General features: G+C 41.2%; 1 protein-coding gene across 1 annotated transcript in view; it reads right to left on the bottom strand.

The window, feature by feature from the left end:
• LOC146352768 (neuronal acetylcholine receptor subunit alpha-7-like) overlaps positions 1–16,171 on the bottom strand; it is a 126,305-nt gene that overhangs the window by 66,512 nt on the left and 43,622 nt on the right. The window contains exon 2 of the mRNA XM_084834829.1: positions 14,287–14,426. Within this exon, the coding sequence (XP_084690955.1) occupies positions 14,287–14,426 (140 nt within the window). The remainder of the gene's footprint in view (positions 1–14,286; positions 14,427–16,171) is intronic.

The following is a 16,171-nucleotide window of genomic DNA, read 5'->3' as shown; positions in this document are numbered from 1 at the left end:
GTCGCTCAGTGTAAATGAGGGTTACTTCCAGGATAATACGCACAGGATTACAGCCTTCATGATCCATACTTATCCTTGCTCCACACAGAACTACAAGTTCCATTATTCCCTAGGAAAAGGAAAGGAGTGCTAAACCAGCTGCAATCTGTAATGTGGACATGCCCCATCACTTATGGTTGATTCACCCATGTGTTTTCTCCCCTCCAGTGACTTCAGCATCAAACAATGATTTGCATAAAGTACAATGAGAGAGCAAAAAACACCATCAGAACTTACATTTGTAAATTGAAAGGTGGGATAGAAATGTTTGAAGTAAAAAAAATATCATCTTGAACACAATGCTATTCAATGGAAGTTGTTTGCACATTCAGCTGCAAGTCATCAATGGATAAGCCACTGAGACGGATACTGAGTGGTGATCAGGCATGTGCAAATAAGCCTTTGGTCAAAGCACAGAGCTCTCCAGGGTGACAATACTTCACAGATGAATCCTCAAAATGAACACTCTGAGATAGTTCTGGAACATTTTACTTGGGAACCCAGTAGGAAGTGTGTGGTTTCCAACCTGCACCATCAGTGCGGTGACTAAAGATTCTAAACACGGTCACCTGAATATCGTGTACATATTCTGCCAGTGACTTGCGTATTGGTTTCCCTAGCGTGACTTGTCATCTGAAGTATTCAGCAGTGCGTTTCACACCAAAATCTGCAGGTGCTGCAATAAAGGGAATGAGACACCAGCTGTTATTTCTGAAGTATTCATTATTCATTGTTACTGTTCCAACACATACACGAAGCCAGATGAGAGAAGAAGGGTGGACAATAAAACTAAAACAATTGGCAGTTTACAAACATGGGAACCAGATGGTAAGAAATTGCTCTGTACATTCAAGGACAAGAGGTCAAGGGCTTAAGCTGAAGGAGGTTAAATATCAAGAAGAATTTTCTAAAGACAAGCATAGTCAGGAAATGGAGAAAATTGTCAAGGGAAACTGTGAAATCCCATCAGTTGAAGATCTTTAGAAAACAGACTAGACAAACATCTGTCATGGGATGTTTGGGTATTATGGGCTGACTAAATGGTCATATAAGCCCCTTCCAGCCCTTGAACTTTGTTCTGCTGCTTCAGAACTATAGTCCCTATGTTGTCACATAAGCTAGAGGTATTTGGGGATTGCAGAGATTGTATTAATTTATTGATAGATGCATACAATTGCCGAGGTATAAAATGGTATTCAAAAATGTCTTACACTATGGACTCTCAGTCTTGTCTCTAGGGCTGCCATCTTCTTCACTGACAATTTTTGTGCCATTATATTCTAGCAGTTATATTTTTTTGTGCATGGAACAAAAGGTCTCATTTTCACAGAGGAGCATTCATGTCCTGAAGTAGTCCCATGGAAAATGCCTGTACATTTCATGTCAGTACAAAAGAGGACTGAGGATAAGGTGGTGGGGCTGGGGCTGGGCGGTGTTTTGCCAGTATCTTGGACATTTCAACCAATCCGAACCTTTTTCTGAAATGGATTAAATATTTTAAACTGTGCAAGTATTGTGGTCCAAGAGACTAATGAAGCTTTTAACCTCATTGCCCACAATGTGCAATCTTCGGTACCACTGAATGCAGCAATTATTGGAAACCTCAGAAAGAAATATCTTCTGTTGGAAGAGTTCTAATGATACAATTAACGGCATCAAAAAAAATCCATACAACTTAGTTTGAAATATTTATTTTTACATTGTAGACAGGTGTTTCCCCTACCCCAAAATGCTAAAACATAGCACAGATTTAGTCATTGTTATCCTCAAATGAGGGAGCGTGAATTATGCTTAGAAGGACATATCACTTCCAAACTTTTAATCATGACTACCTCAGAAAAAAGGAAGATTTAACTCAGTCATCAAACTGGAGTAGTCTCTTCTAGACATCTCAAATAATCCCATTTGGGGATAAACATGACAGATTTGTGCCAAGAGAGGATTTCTTTTCACCTTGGAAATGAATATGGAATTTCTTGTCCTACTCATAGTTTAAGCCAGCAAGTGGGATTAAACATCTGTAACACATATGCCTATTTCACTCTAGACCTATGCAGACATTTGCATCAATTTCTACACACAATGGGGGGTGGGGAAAACAGGATGATCCCATCCTACACCCCTTCTCCCTGGAATACATGCATGTTGGACATCACATTGACGTAGAGGCCTATGCACATAGTTTCCAGTGTTCATAAAACCAATCCTCCCAATCCATATACTCCAGGTTTGTATTGTCGCATATCAGGATGCTTGAGGAGTTCATTCTTTGCAAGTTCTGATACAAACTGACCTGATTGGCATCTCATAGACTGATATGTGGATTGGAACACAGTTATCCTTAGGATTTTGCACTTCCCTTAATTTTATGGTGCGGTTCCTTATTTAAAAAAAAACTAAAATGCATATAAAATGTATATTTCAGGAGAAAATACATTTATATATATGTACTTTGAGAGAAAATATCTTTAGAAATGTGTGTTTTGCAAGAAAATACATTAAGGGTGCAATCCTATGGCTGCTAGACAGCATCTAAACGGCCATAGGATTTTTCAGTTTCTGAGAACCAAGCTCGGAGCCAGTGCTCTGAGCTCGGTTCCCTGAAACCTGACTCCCTGTCCCCTCCCCACCACCTCATAGGCGGTGCAGTTCATCCCCAGCTCCACATGCATAAGAGCAGCACAGAGTGGCCAAAAAGGGGGGATTCCTGGGGTTAGGGAGGAGAGAGGACTGCAGAAGCACCATTTCGAAGCTTCCTATGCACCATATAGCCTTCCCCACTCTGACACCCCCTGGCTAGACAGCTGAAATCGGCCATCTAGCCACAAAAGCAGGGCAGCCAGAGCGCAGAGGAGAAGACCCCCTCCACACTTCACCTGCTCTGCATTGGATAGTCAGCCGCCTCCAAGTCTGGAGGCAGCCGACTATCCCCATAGGATTGTGCCCTAAAAGTAAGTATTTAAATACAGACTTTTTAAAAGATTCAGACATTAATGCAGAAAAGAGATGGAAGGGCTTAGGAAGAAAACATGCAAAACTAACATGGACCAGAAATAGACTGATCAGCCCATCCCTACTCTCAGCTTCTTTTTTTAAAAGTGGAGTTCGAGCCCTCAACTCATCTCTCTCAATATACACATGTGGTCCTTCTGTCCTAAATGTCATCAGGTAGACAGACCATTGCAACCATGATCTGTGCAGCCCCCTCCCTTGCTAATTAGCTAGACAGACCTTTTGAAGATTCTGAGAGGCCTGGGGGCTGAATGTTCAACTAAGGCTCCTCCCTTCCTTTTCAATGCACTCTACATCAATGTGTTCTTTTTTCCTGGTAGAGGAGGGTGGGGGAATAGACATGCATAATTGTCTCTTCAAAAATGCCTATAAATATCAGATTTTAATACAGCAGTATGTTGATTTGATTTGATGTCACAAAAACCAAAGGGAAAAAACACAATACTGTTGGATTCGTGAACAAAGTAGAGTACTCCTTTCATGTGGGATCCTATTTTCACGATTCATCAACTAATATAAATAGAAAATACAAAGTTAAAGTCTGTGACTGAGCCAGTAAATAATATTCCTTGCTGCTCCACACTATGGTGATTGCTAGGCTACCAGCCAAGCTATTGGCCTGCCTGGAAGTGTGAAGGAGAGGAAGAGGAAAGGAGTTACATTACATTAGGTTGATTAAATCTGCAGGTCAAACAACAGCTTAATAAGAGCAAAACCTTCCTGAAGTCAATGGCCTAGTAAATAGAGCAAAGAGGAAACACAAATTACTCCTGGTCTAAGGGTTACATTTTCACTGATGAGTGTTACTGTTTGTCAGTGCTGATGTGGCCTCCTCTATGTGTGCAGCCCAGAGCAATTGCCCCCTCTAAAAAGGACCTGAGGCTAAAGTTAGGATACCTTCCATTGTACTCACATACTCTAGAGGTCAAGGTTTATGGCCCATTTCAAAACAGCGGCCACTTGAGATCTGGTTTCTAAAAGGCCAATAAAAATAAATTGAAAACCTCATTAATGCATTCACACGTTACACATGGCAGGAAGTGCCTCTTATGCAGTGACATTTTAAAATCTTGAGCTAAGCAAAAAATTGATTTGCCTTTTAAATTAATGATGCCTTCCACCACTTCATTCTAAATGGTAGCAGACTGACCTGCTGGGCTATATGAAACTTTCTTCTCTCAATTTGGGGATCATTTTTGACCAGACTGAGAGTCTGCTCCTCAAACAAAGCAACTTTGGATTGAGCAAACTGGAACCAATGACTAATTTATGACACAGTCTCATATTGGTAGACTATCAGTTGCTCACTCCTCACAGTATCTTCATAATGAGCATCTATGTGTTTAGAACACTGCTTGTACCCATCTCAAGAAGGGCACGGGTTGCCTTAGTGGCCAAAGCAGGCAAAAATGAGAACACTTCAAACACTGACCATGCCCTCTGCTCCTGACCAAGAGTAATCCGCCAGTGCTACATATTACCACAGCACGAAGCCATCTTGGACCCACCCCTTTCCCCTTTCATAAAAAAAGCTTGTTTTCTCTCACACATCATCTTCCTTTCTCTGAGAGCTCTCAGAGGAAAGCAGATGCCATTAGGATCTAGTGGCTATATCATGTGAGTTGTTGCTACAGAAAAACATAAGGGCTGGGGGTGGTAGTAGAGACTGATACCAAAGTTTGCTTGGTACTGACCATGGTTGGCAATGGAGGTGGAAGGTTCCACATGGCCAGAGTTCAGGACATGGCAAGTACAGTGAGTATGAGAAGCTTTCTGAAGCTGTTGGCTCCTCTTTCCAGCTATTATTATCTCACTACCACCCCTTCTCACTTATTATTATCTCACTGCCCTCCTATGTTCCTAGCCACTACTTTGCTTGTTTTGTGCAACCTGTCCCATGGCAGGGCAGGGCCCTGCAGTTGTAAAGATGAAATGCATGACTGATGAAGAAGAGTGTCTAGGGTTGCCTCTACACTAGCTGTTTTTTAGTCTGGAATTGCCAACCTTTGTTCACTCACTTCTTATGGAGAACCCAAACAGCATCATTGGCAGTTTGATGCACACCAAGGTTTTCTGTGTTGCATTCCTGTCTTTTCCCATACCTGATTTATGATGATCACACACACACCCCCCACACACACACTTAACATGCAATTGCAGCACCAGCTTGTCCAGAAAGGCCTGGCAAAATATTATTGAGGCTTTTTACAGCCTTAATCAGCAGCTTACTCTGTACATTTGTTGCCTTTAATTGCTTCCTGTTCAGTGCGAGATGGCATTAGTCATTGTCCCTGAATTATAGTTCCTGTCTCCCATGCTATTTGAAAATTTAAAAAAAAGAAAAGAAAAAAGAGAGGAAAACAGCAATTGAAGCAGGAAACAGGAACTGGGGAATTAAGGAGCAATTTATCACTAGCTGTTGGAACAGGAAGCTATTAGAGCTGGAAGCCACAAGGAAGAAGCATTGAATTAAAGTTGCAAGGGCCCTTTGCTCAAAAGGACTTACTTTTGAGTAGACATTATAGATGGATCATGGCCATGGGGGATAGGAATTGACAGATAATATGGAAAAGGAAAGGTTCCTCCTGTGCAAGCACCGAGTCATTACTGACCCCTAGAGGGATGCTGCTTTCGCTGGCGTTTTCATGGCAGACTGTAGCAGGGTGGTTTGCCATTGCCTTCCCCAATCGTGACTACCTTTCCCCCAGCAAGCTGGGTACTCATTTTACTGACTTCAGAAGGATGGAAGGCTGAGTTGACCTGAGCCAGCTACTTGAGACCCAGCTTCCGCTGGGATCGAACTCAGGTCGTGGGGAGAGTTTCAGTTGCAATACTGCTGCCTACCACTCTGTGCCACATGAGGCTCTTGACAGATAATATAGCACTATATTATTAAGCGGTGTGGAATCATGATTTGAATTCCAGTTGTAGCAGACTGTGGGCAGGGTTCATTCAGATTGGGACCAACATGCACCAGGAGGGGAGGATTGAATTCACACAAACACACACACAGTTTCCCCCCTGAAATTCCCCTCCCTCCCAACAGTCTCCATTGGCATCAATGGAGGTTTTTTCCCCCTCCCCCCCCGCCATGGGGGGGAGGAAGGCTTAATATCCTGGTGTGCAGTGGTCCTGATCCAAATCAGGGTCATTCACATTTAGTCTGCAGTAGAAAAAATCCATTACCCTGAGCTACACACTACACAATTAATGTAATGTGTAGGTTGACCCTCAGTGAAGAGACCTAGTACAGAATGCATACCTAGTATGCCACCTAGATTATACCAGAAATTTAAGCAGGGTCAGGAGGGCCTGACCATTTGTTGCAGTATATGAAGTTCACTAGTCTATGATTTCCCTGGAAGTTGTAGCTGCATTAGTATTAGCTAAGATCTGAGAGAATTTCTGGTGATTTTAAATAAAGCCATGGCATGCCTCTCAGTTGCATTGTCTGCCCTATCTCTAACATACTTTTCAAAGACATTTTCAAAGACATTTTCATTGTTTGCTATCTTTGGGAGACTTCTAAATAAAAGAATAATAATCTCACATAGATCAAACAAAAACTTTGCTGACGCTAGCACACAGGTTACACCAAGTAAGTCAGGGTTTTATAATTTACTTTTTGTACTGACAGAGGGACTTATCTCTTAGCAATATCTCAGGGAAAAAGAAAAAAGAAATAAAAATAATGGAGTTTTGAGTTGTTTTATTTTTCCCCCCTAGCTTTCTGTGATGGAAAGGAGACTCTGTGGAATTAAAAATATATTTTAGACCAGATTCTGGACTGCTTAGGCACTGACCCTAGGCTTTTTGCTTCTAAAGAGCCTGACTTGGGGCAAAAAGCTCCACCCTTTGAAGGCAGAAGGTCCTGGCCTCACTGGAAACTGTATGATTTTAAATAGGGGCCACACAGAAATGTTCCTTAGGGAGGGACAGCTCAGTGTTAAAGGACATGCTTTCTATGCAGAAGGTTCTTGGTTCAATTCCTGGCATATCCAATTAAAAGGATCAAGTGAACGATGATAGGAAAAACCTCGGTTTAAGGGCCAAAGCAAACATGGTGCCAAATGCATCACTTACTTTTGCAGTTGGGCTTTTTACAGCAGATGAGGGAGAAAGCAATTTTCGTCAGAACCATGCCATATGGGGAGAGGCAGTTAATGCTTTCTCCCACACCACAGTTCTGACAACAACATCCCCCTCCATCGGCTGTTAGCCCCAGAAGGGAGGCTTCAGTTGGTGGCAATGGGGTCTTCTCTCCCAGGGCTAATACCAGTGTCACTGGGGGCAAGTTTATCCCTTACTCTAATGGTGGCCTCAAGTCCAGCCTTTTACTATTTCCCATATAAAGGAATAATTACCATTCACACATATAAGGAAAAACAAAGTGCTGAATTTGGGAACAAAGTTTCACTAGGGCAAAGCCCACCCACAGTCATTTGCCTGGCCTCCATTACAGGGACCTCATAGGAGGGGTGGAATGTGTCTCTGTGCCTGATTTCCAACCCCTCAGAATCCCCACAACATATATTCCATACAGCAGGGGTGCAGAACCTCAAGTCCAGGAGCCCTTCTGGAGTTCCAATCTGGCCCTCTGCAGTTCTCCAGATAGTCATGCCCCCTCCCCCGGCCCACCTCCTTTCCCCCAACCACCAATCACTTGGTGGCTTCCTGGCTTTTGTGCATATTTTTACCCCATTCTAAAAGGTTGAAAGTCCTCTCCAAAGGTGTAGTACTGGCAGTAAGAGCTGTAAGCTAAAGTATGCTAGTATTTTGGGGAATTTGGCCCTGCCCTGTTTGCCTCCAGCACTGCCCACCATTGGCCCTTCAATGGTTCTCCAAAATGGAATTCAGTCCTCAGGCTGAAAGAGGTTCAACACCTCTGGCATACACAAATACACACGTCAGAATGATAGGGACTTGGACTACTGCAATATCTTATAGGTGGGGCTGCCTTTGAAGATGGTCTGGAAACTTCAACTGGTCCGAAATAGGGCAACAAGATTGTTAAACAGGGACTGGCCTATATTATCATATTACACCAGTGCTTTGTGATCTCCACAGGCTTCCAGTCCATTTCTGGGCTCAATTCATAGTGCTGGTATTAACCTTCAAAGCGGTCCTAGTGAAAGTTATTGCTGCTGTTTTATTGTATTCTAACATACTGTGATCTGAAGGATGTTTATATTATATTTATATACTTGATAGTTGTTTTGGTGTTTGTGTTGTTCGCCGCCTTGTGTTCCAGAACTAGAAAAAGAATGGTGTACAAAAATCTTTAATACATAAATACATCTTCAGGCCAGACTACCTGAAGGATTGTGTCCTCCCATACATATCTGCCTGGACCTTAAAATCATCTTCTGGATGCTGCCACCAAATGAGGTAGATGGGCAGCCTCTTCAGAAGAGGGCCTTTTCAGTGGTGCTCTGGCTGTGGAATGCCCTCCCCATGGAGGCCCACCTGGTGCCTATGTTGTATTTTTTTCAGTGCCAGGTAAAGACCTTTTTATTCTCCCAGGCTTTTTAGTCATTCAGTTTTTTAAAACTGTGTTAGTGCTTTTTAGATCTTGCAGCGCTGATTGTTTCTACCTTAGATTTTACTTCACTTTTATTCTGGGTTTTGTTTTTTTTTTACTTTGTTAGCTTTTTGCATCATGTTTTATTATATTTTATACTCTATGGTTTTAAGCCCTATTTGGTGAACTGCTTGACAGAGCTGACGTTTTCCTTTAAAATAATAAATACACAATTGCCTACGTGTAATAATAACCATTATAATCATAATCACAATCTTGAGATACCTGTTCAACCTGAAGGGCTCTACCTATGAACGTTGGGATATTTCAGAAGTAAGAGATGCTCTGTAGCAGTGGTAGTGTAGAGAGGTAAGATTTTCTTAAACGAAGGACACCCAACAGAGGGTCTTTCACAGCTGTGGTGAACTGAGGTAAGGATGGCTTTGATTTCATAAATCTGCCTCACTGCAAACGTTGCTCATGACATGACATATTAGCCTCCTATATCCATTGGAGGACTTCCAGCTTCTAAGCTAAACAGTAAACAGTCCACACATTTGCAAGGCAAGCGGTGCACACAAGTCACAAGTATAGCTTTGCAGAAAACTCAGGGAACAGCATCTGATTAATCATTTATAGGAACACGTGGCTCATAATTTCTTTCAATATACAAGATACTCCTGCATAAAATTGTTAAAAAGCTTCATAATTAATCAACAAATTACTTCTGAAACATCAGGGACATCTGCACATTTCAGAGTCGCATTTAGTATTCCACAGTGATAAAACCATGTGTTAACATTCTGGGAAACACCTAATCAAGGTCCCTCTGGTCCTCAATTACAATTAGATAACAGTCTGGTTAAGAGACAGAACTCAGGCACACACAATTTACAACAGACATCAAGTAATTAGATCAGCTTCTTTCAAATAAGAGCATCTTAGCAGTTACGGAGTGTACAGAGAGGTCTAATACTGAACAGCAGTAAGGAGCACACCCTGTTTCCATTTCTGATCCTTATAGGGGCCTTCAGGACATGACACACACATCCCATTCTGAAGTTGGCAGGAAATCATGTGGGACCCATGCCAGCTGTGCAGTCTGTATTGCTGGATTCCATAGCATGCACAGAACAGCTGTGAGAATAAGTACCTGCCTTTTCCAGGAACATTTGATTTCCCACAATGTTGACTAAACATTGTAGCAGGCAATGAAGGAGGCACAATGACCATCAAAGCATGTCCTGAGGTTCACATAATTCATTTATTGTCCAAACGTTTGGTGGCATTTGGGACAGAACTGGAAAAGGTCTGGATATGCCCATCAGATTTAGGAAGATTACTTTGGAATCCATGTGAAGGCTGCAGACTCCGAAAAGTGACTGAAAAGGTACAAAAAGCCTCTTGGCCCTGCATGCTCCTAATGACATCAGAATGAAGAAGCAGTGGCCTAGACGCCTCAGAACTCACTGTGCCTCTCACATAAGAATGTAAGAGGAACCATGCTGGATCAGACCAAGTGTCCACCTAGTTTCACACTGCTCCTGCCTCCTCAGATGATTCTGTAAAGAGGGAAGGCCAGTAGACAGAGCCCAGTGAGTATCAGGAGAGAAACTGCAAGCTCAGAAATCTCTAGGCTTCTGCATAGGGTGGCCATGTATCCTACTTTATACAGTACCATCCTCTATCTGAGTACTGTCAGAGGACAGTCTTATGTTTGGAGGTGCTCTCTGTTCAAAGGGCTGTCCAGTCCAAGTCTGGTTTAAAGATAAAGAATCCTTAGAATGGAGAGCAGGGGCCTTGAAGTTGCTCTCAACAGCAAACTGACCAGGCCAGGCACACAGGTCACCTGGTCACAGTCTTTATCACTATAGTGAGATGTATTTCTATTTAAATGATCATCGTTCTTTCCAAATTTGCATCTACATATATAAATTATATAAATTAGCACAGACAAATTTTATGCAAGTATGTGCTTTCTTTTGTCCTCTTTTTGGTGATGTATAAGTGGCTACCCTAGTTCTGTATATTCCTGATTATATTGTTAGGAGTGCATGGGGCCTAGAGGCCACCCTACAGTCTTCACCCCTCCTGACCTATGTGGGACCTTCTTTGCCAGTTACCCTACCACTTTACATGATGTAATGAAGGCAGAAAAGATTCCATGCAAGTCAGGAGGGGTGTAGGTTTCAGAGAAACCTTTAGGCCCTGCTGCACTAACATCATTAGAGGGTTTGCTGATTCAAAATTAATGCAAGAACAAAATTGAATTAACTTCCAGACATCTATAGTAGCAGATGTCCACTCAATTAATTCTAATGGGGGTTGGGGGGCTGGATTCATTCCAAATACAATGTGCAGGAGGGAGGTGTGACCACCCATCAATGATACTCTCAGTAACCAAAGTCAATTCCCACTATTTACATTCAACATACATCTAGGCTCACTCCTTTTACTTTGGGTTAATTAAAGCAGAACAACTAGCACCCGGCCACAAAGTTCCATGCTTACAATCATTAGGGGCAAATTGACAAAACCATTTTTGACAGGCAAAATTATCCACATGTAATTCCCTTATGGTTAAGCTTTATAGTCAAAGTACCCACATAGAGTCAGATGCAGAAGACTCGGGAAATTTTCTTTTCTTTTTTGAATATATTTGTATTTATTTTATCTTTATAAATGAAATAAACAATACCAAAAATACCAACAACCTGATCAATACTACAGTTTCCCAGCAATACAATATTCTGATGAGGACACAACAATAACAAAAAGAAAAGGGAAAAGCAAAAAAAAAAAGGAAAAGAGAGGAAAGGAAGTAAAGTAAAAGAAGATTCTTTCCCCCTCCCTCCCCCTCTCCCTCTCCTTTAAAGAATTAAGTTTACACTCCTATACCCCCCGGCCTCTGATGCCATTCTATTTTAAAAACTATATCTATAACCTTAACAATCTTACAGTATAATAAACAACCTTACATTTCAATAGCATATCATCAATCTTATATCAAAGAAACAGGTCTACAGTTCATTCCCAGTAGCCTATATTAATAATAATAATTAAAAGAAATATAGTGTTATATAATAATAAAACTTAAAATAAACCTTCAACAATCAGTAATATATTTTATATATAAATGCATGTGCACAATTACCCTCAAACAGTAAATTTAAATACAGCATACCATATCTATTTTGAAATAAAAATATAAGCAAGAAAAAAAGAAAGATGAAAGAGAATAAACAAATATATGTATAATCATTTATGTTCTGACCTAGCCTGGATCATGTAGACTAAACACAAGCAGTTAACAAAGTTTGTTTAAAGATTCCAGTTCATGGGGTTGTAACAGAAATCTCATGCATTTTTACATTCAGCCATGCCTCCGCCATGTCATGATTTAGAAACTTCTTCATCTGACCTTCAGACACAATACAAACTGTAGCAGGATATTTTAAACAATATTGTAAGTTCATTTGTTTTGCCATATTTTTCACTTTGATAAATTGCCTTCTTCTATTCGCCACCTCTTTGATGTAGTCTGGAAATAACATAACTTCATCTTGTTTCCAGGAAAGGCTTCCAGCCTCCCTTGCCAAATGCAGGATAGAATTCTTTGCGGAGACTTTTGCAAATTGGATTATGATCGTATAGTCAGTCCCTTTAGCAGTTGGCACACGAAATGCCTGCTCAATATCAAGTAAATAATCAGATGAGATAGGGAGTATCTCATGCAAAATTTTATCCACAAAAATAGGCAATTTTACATCATTAGACAGATTTTTAATCCCAATACAATGATCTTCGCGTGAAGACCTCCAGTTGAGAAATTCTGTCATAGATATTTTTTAAAAATAGTTGTGTTGTAGCTTCATTCCCTGCCATTCGGTCTTCTAGCTTGTTAATTTTCATCTCCATTTTTTGCCATGACGCATTAATTAGATCCACAGCTCCTTGCAAGGCGGTGAGGGAATTTTGGATTAAATCCAACATTTTGGCTTGCTCCATAAATTGCGAAGATAAAGTCTTTATCAGAGTAAATAATTCCCCTATATCTTCTGTTTTCGAAAGTTTTGACACAGGAGGTACGGGTAGGGATGTACTAAAGTCACTTACCTTTTCGCAGGGGTGATTCGCGGTGGGGGGGAGGCACTCCGCACCTCCCCCCAAAATCCTAACCCGGCCGGCTCCGCTCTGTGGCAACTCTGCGGAGCCGCTGGCCGGGTGCATTCACAGGCGTCTGGAGCCTGCGGACGCAAATAGCGGAGGCGGCCGCCATTTGCGTTCCCTTTTTTTGCCATGATAGGCTGCGTAAATACTTATGTAGCCTATCATGGCAAAAATGAAGAAGTGAATGGCGGCCGCATCTGCGGCCGCCATTCGCAGCGCGAACGGCACCAGGTAAGTGCTCCATTTCGCACGCCTTTCGTGGGGTGGTGGGGCGGGGGGCTTCGTTCCGTCATGGATTTCGGGGGGCCAAATGCACTGGCATTCGGCTTCACTGAGATCCGTGGCGGAGTTCTCTGACGTCCCTAGGTACGGGGGGAGTCGGTGGTGATGTCAGCCCCTTTCTTCTCCTTGGTATAGTTATGTTTCTCTTAAACATATCTTGCAGGTCCTCAGATGTTCTCAAATATTGTTAATATTTCTTAAATCATCCCTCAGGAGTTGTTGATATTTCTTAAAGCATATATTATTATGGAACACGTCAGCCCTGTTTTCTCCTATGAAATAGGAGTTTCAGAACAGCTTTTTGCATTGGTAAAGCTCTGGGGAGATAATCCTGGAATCCAGCCCCCCCACTATCTCATGGGGGGTACTTTTCTCCAAGATGTTTTCCAGAGCTGCCTTGCCCCCCCCTTTTAATTCCAGGGGGGAGATGAACAGATTTTTCAATCTTTTAAAAAGCGATTTGAGAAAGCTCCAGCAGAGAGTCCGTGGGATGCTACCAGAGCGACATTGGTTCCAACCGGAGGACCAAGACTCGGGAAATTTTGAACACACTCTTTCCTAGGTGTGCTATATTTTTATTATGGTAGTGCACTTTTTGGAAGAAAAGCAGAATGTGTGTTTTAAAATAAAACAATATATTTGTTGTTATTTTCCAAAACATTCTCATACATTCATATTTTGAATTACTTTAAAATAGAGGTGGAAAGCCTGTAGCCCTCCAGATGATGTTGGGCTACAACTCCCATCAGCCCCAGCCAGCATGGCCAATGGTTGGGGTGATGGGATTTGTAGCCCAACAATATCTTGAGGGCTACAGTTTTCCCACTGGTCTTTATGAAGGGAAAAACTCTTAGCGATTCTTCTGGAGGATTCCCTCTCCCTTGCTTCCTCCTACCTCTGTTTTAAAATCTAAGTTGCTACCAAGCCATGGAGAAATATTAATCTGACCACATGGGACTTTCTTTACAAGAAATATACACTATGGAATAATTAGCTTAAGATGATTAAAATCCCACTCCAGACATAAAGAAGTCTGGAAAGATGGGGAAAACCCATCATTTTGCTGTTCTTTAACTATCCTGATAGTAGTACAACAAGGTGGTTTAAAACGTGTTCTGGGAAAACAGATCTGTTTAATTGGTCTTGAAAGAGAACCTTGTTCACATGTACCAGCACTGGATCAATGCTCTGCACCAGCAATTTAAAGCCCGTTTTGCTTAAGAGCTGTTCAGGAGCAGGAAGCTGAATTATGGCCAACTTACCACATCAATTATCTGCAGCAATGACAGTTGCAGCTCTACTACAAGAGGTTGTGAGTCATTCGCTACAGGCCGTTCCAAGCGATTGTAGTTTTTCAGTAGTTCTCTGTAGAGCCGTCTTTGGTTTTCCCCTTGCTGGGAGACTATGAGAAGAAAAGGAAGAGCCTCTTTTAGGTATAATTGTTGAGACTGTATTGACCACTTTGTTATGGTTAGAAATGTGTTTGTCTTCTTCTGTTTATATATGACGATGATAACCCTGGATGAAGATTATTTAATAAAAGTTAAAAATAGAAAAGAAAGAAACCAACATAATAACTCATTTCTCATAATTATGAGACAGGTTTTTAAAAAACAAACAAACCCAAAAACTTGTATACATTTCTTTGATTTTTCAAACGACTGATGAGGAAAGAAAACCCTTATAAATTTGCCCTACCTAACAGAGTTGTATGTTGTATGCATTCAACTAACTTGGACAGAGTAGACCAGGGTACAAATCCTTATTCATCTATGCTTTTCATTAAATATCCTTGGGCAAGACTGGTTTCAGGGGTCAGCATCACTGAGCATTTGCCAAGTTCATGCCTCAGCAGAGGACCCACTGCCAACTACTCAAGGCTCTCCTACTTCTCCTGTTTGCTGTTGCTGCCTATTCTTCACTTGCCCTCTCAGCAAGTAGTGAAGAAAAGGAGAAGCAGCCTCTGCTTGCCTCACCCACTGTGGTACCATGCAGATTGGATCCCAAGAACAAGGGTCACTTAATTGGTAGTGGTGAGGAAGAAGAGGGGACCCACGCAGGTGAGGACAGATGAATCTGTCAGCTTTGGTTTACCTCATTTTCTCATGCTTCCAATCTTAAGTTTGGTTCTTCCAAAACTGGTATTTAAAAAAAAAAAATGCATGAAATATTCATAAGCATTTGTGTGCATTTCTCCTAATACGTTCATTTTTGTATGCAATTTTGCCTAATATACATATTTTGGGTAAGCAATTTTCCTAATATAATGTATTTTAACATTATTTTACATAAATATACACATTTTTGAGTGGACGTTTCTCTAATATACACATTTTCATACACATCTTGGATTGGAAAGCTCCACTGCAAAATTTGGAGAAGTGCGATTTTTGAAGGATAATTGAATTTCAGTTCGCATATTGGTTTGAACATTTTAAATCAGGTAAATTTACATTTAAATGTAAACTGAGCAGATTTCTCCACCATCCCTACACTCAGGGAGGGGGATCTACTGACTGCATATTGCCCAAGGGCCCTCAAAACCCAGAGCCAGCACTGGCCTTGGGCAAGTCACTATCTCTCAGCTTCAAAGGGTAGTTCTGAAGATAACATTGCATAATTCTTTATGCACTGTCTTGGGCTCTTTGGAGGAAGGGTTTAATAAATATTATTAATTTTCATCCTTAAATCATAGGCAACTTCAGAAAGAGCACATATTAGTTCTTGAAAATCATTCTACATGTCACAATTCTAGAGTCTAGACATAAAAATATGAATTTTAGAAGTATTCATGTTTTACTAGAAGTTCATTAAATTAAGCCACACAATGCATTCCTTTGTGGAGATAAGGCACATGTGGTCTTTTTCATACTCCAGGACAAACAGACTTCAACATAGCCTAAGAATTGCATTTCTTATCAAGCTGTACGTTACAATTTCTCCTGGGAATAGGAACTAAAGGGAATGTTTTTACTGTTGCAGTTTGGGCTCATTTTGCGTACTCTCCTTATTTAAGAGTGCTCTGGAGTAGCTGTCACTCACTTTCACAATAAAGAGACAGGGTTGTTTAACTTACCACCTATTGTTTTTAGCATAACAAATGGTGTTTTGTAGCCATTATGTTTGCATCCAGATTTATTTATTTTT

Source organism: Heloderma suspectum, chromosome 2 (assembly GCF_057233095.1).
Source record: "Heloderma suspectum isolate Gila_16-S chromosome 2, 16-S_ref, whole genome shotgun sequence".
Classification (NCBI taxonomy): domain Eukaryota; kingdom Metazoa; phylum Chordata; class Lepidosauria; order Squamata; family Helodermatidae; genus Heloderma; species Heloderma suspectum.
The sequence above is the reverse complement of the archived record's forward strand: the minus strand, read 5'-3'. Positions and strand labels throughout refer to the sequence as shown.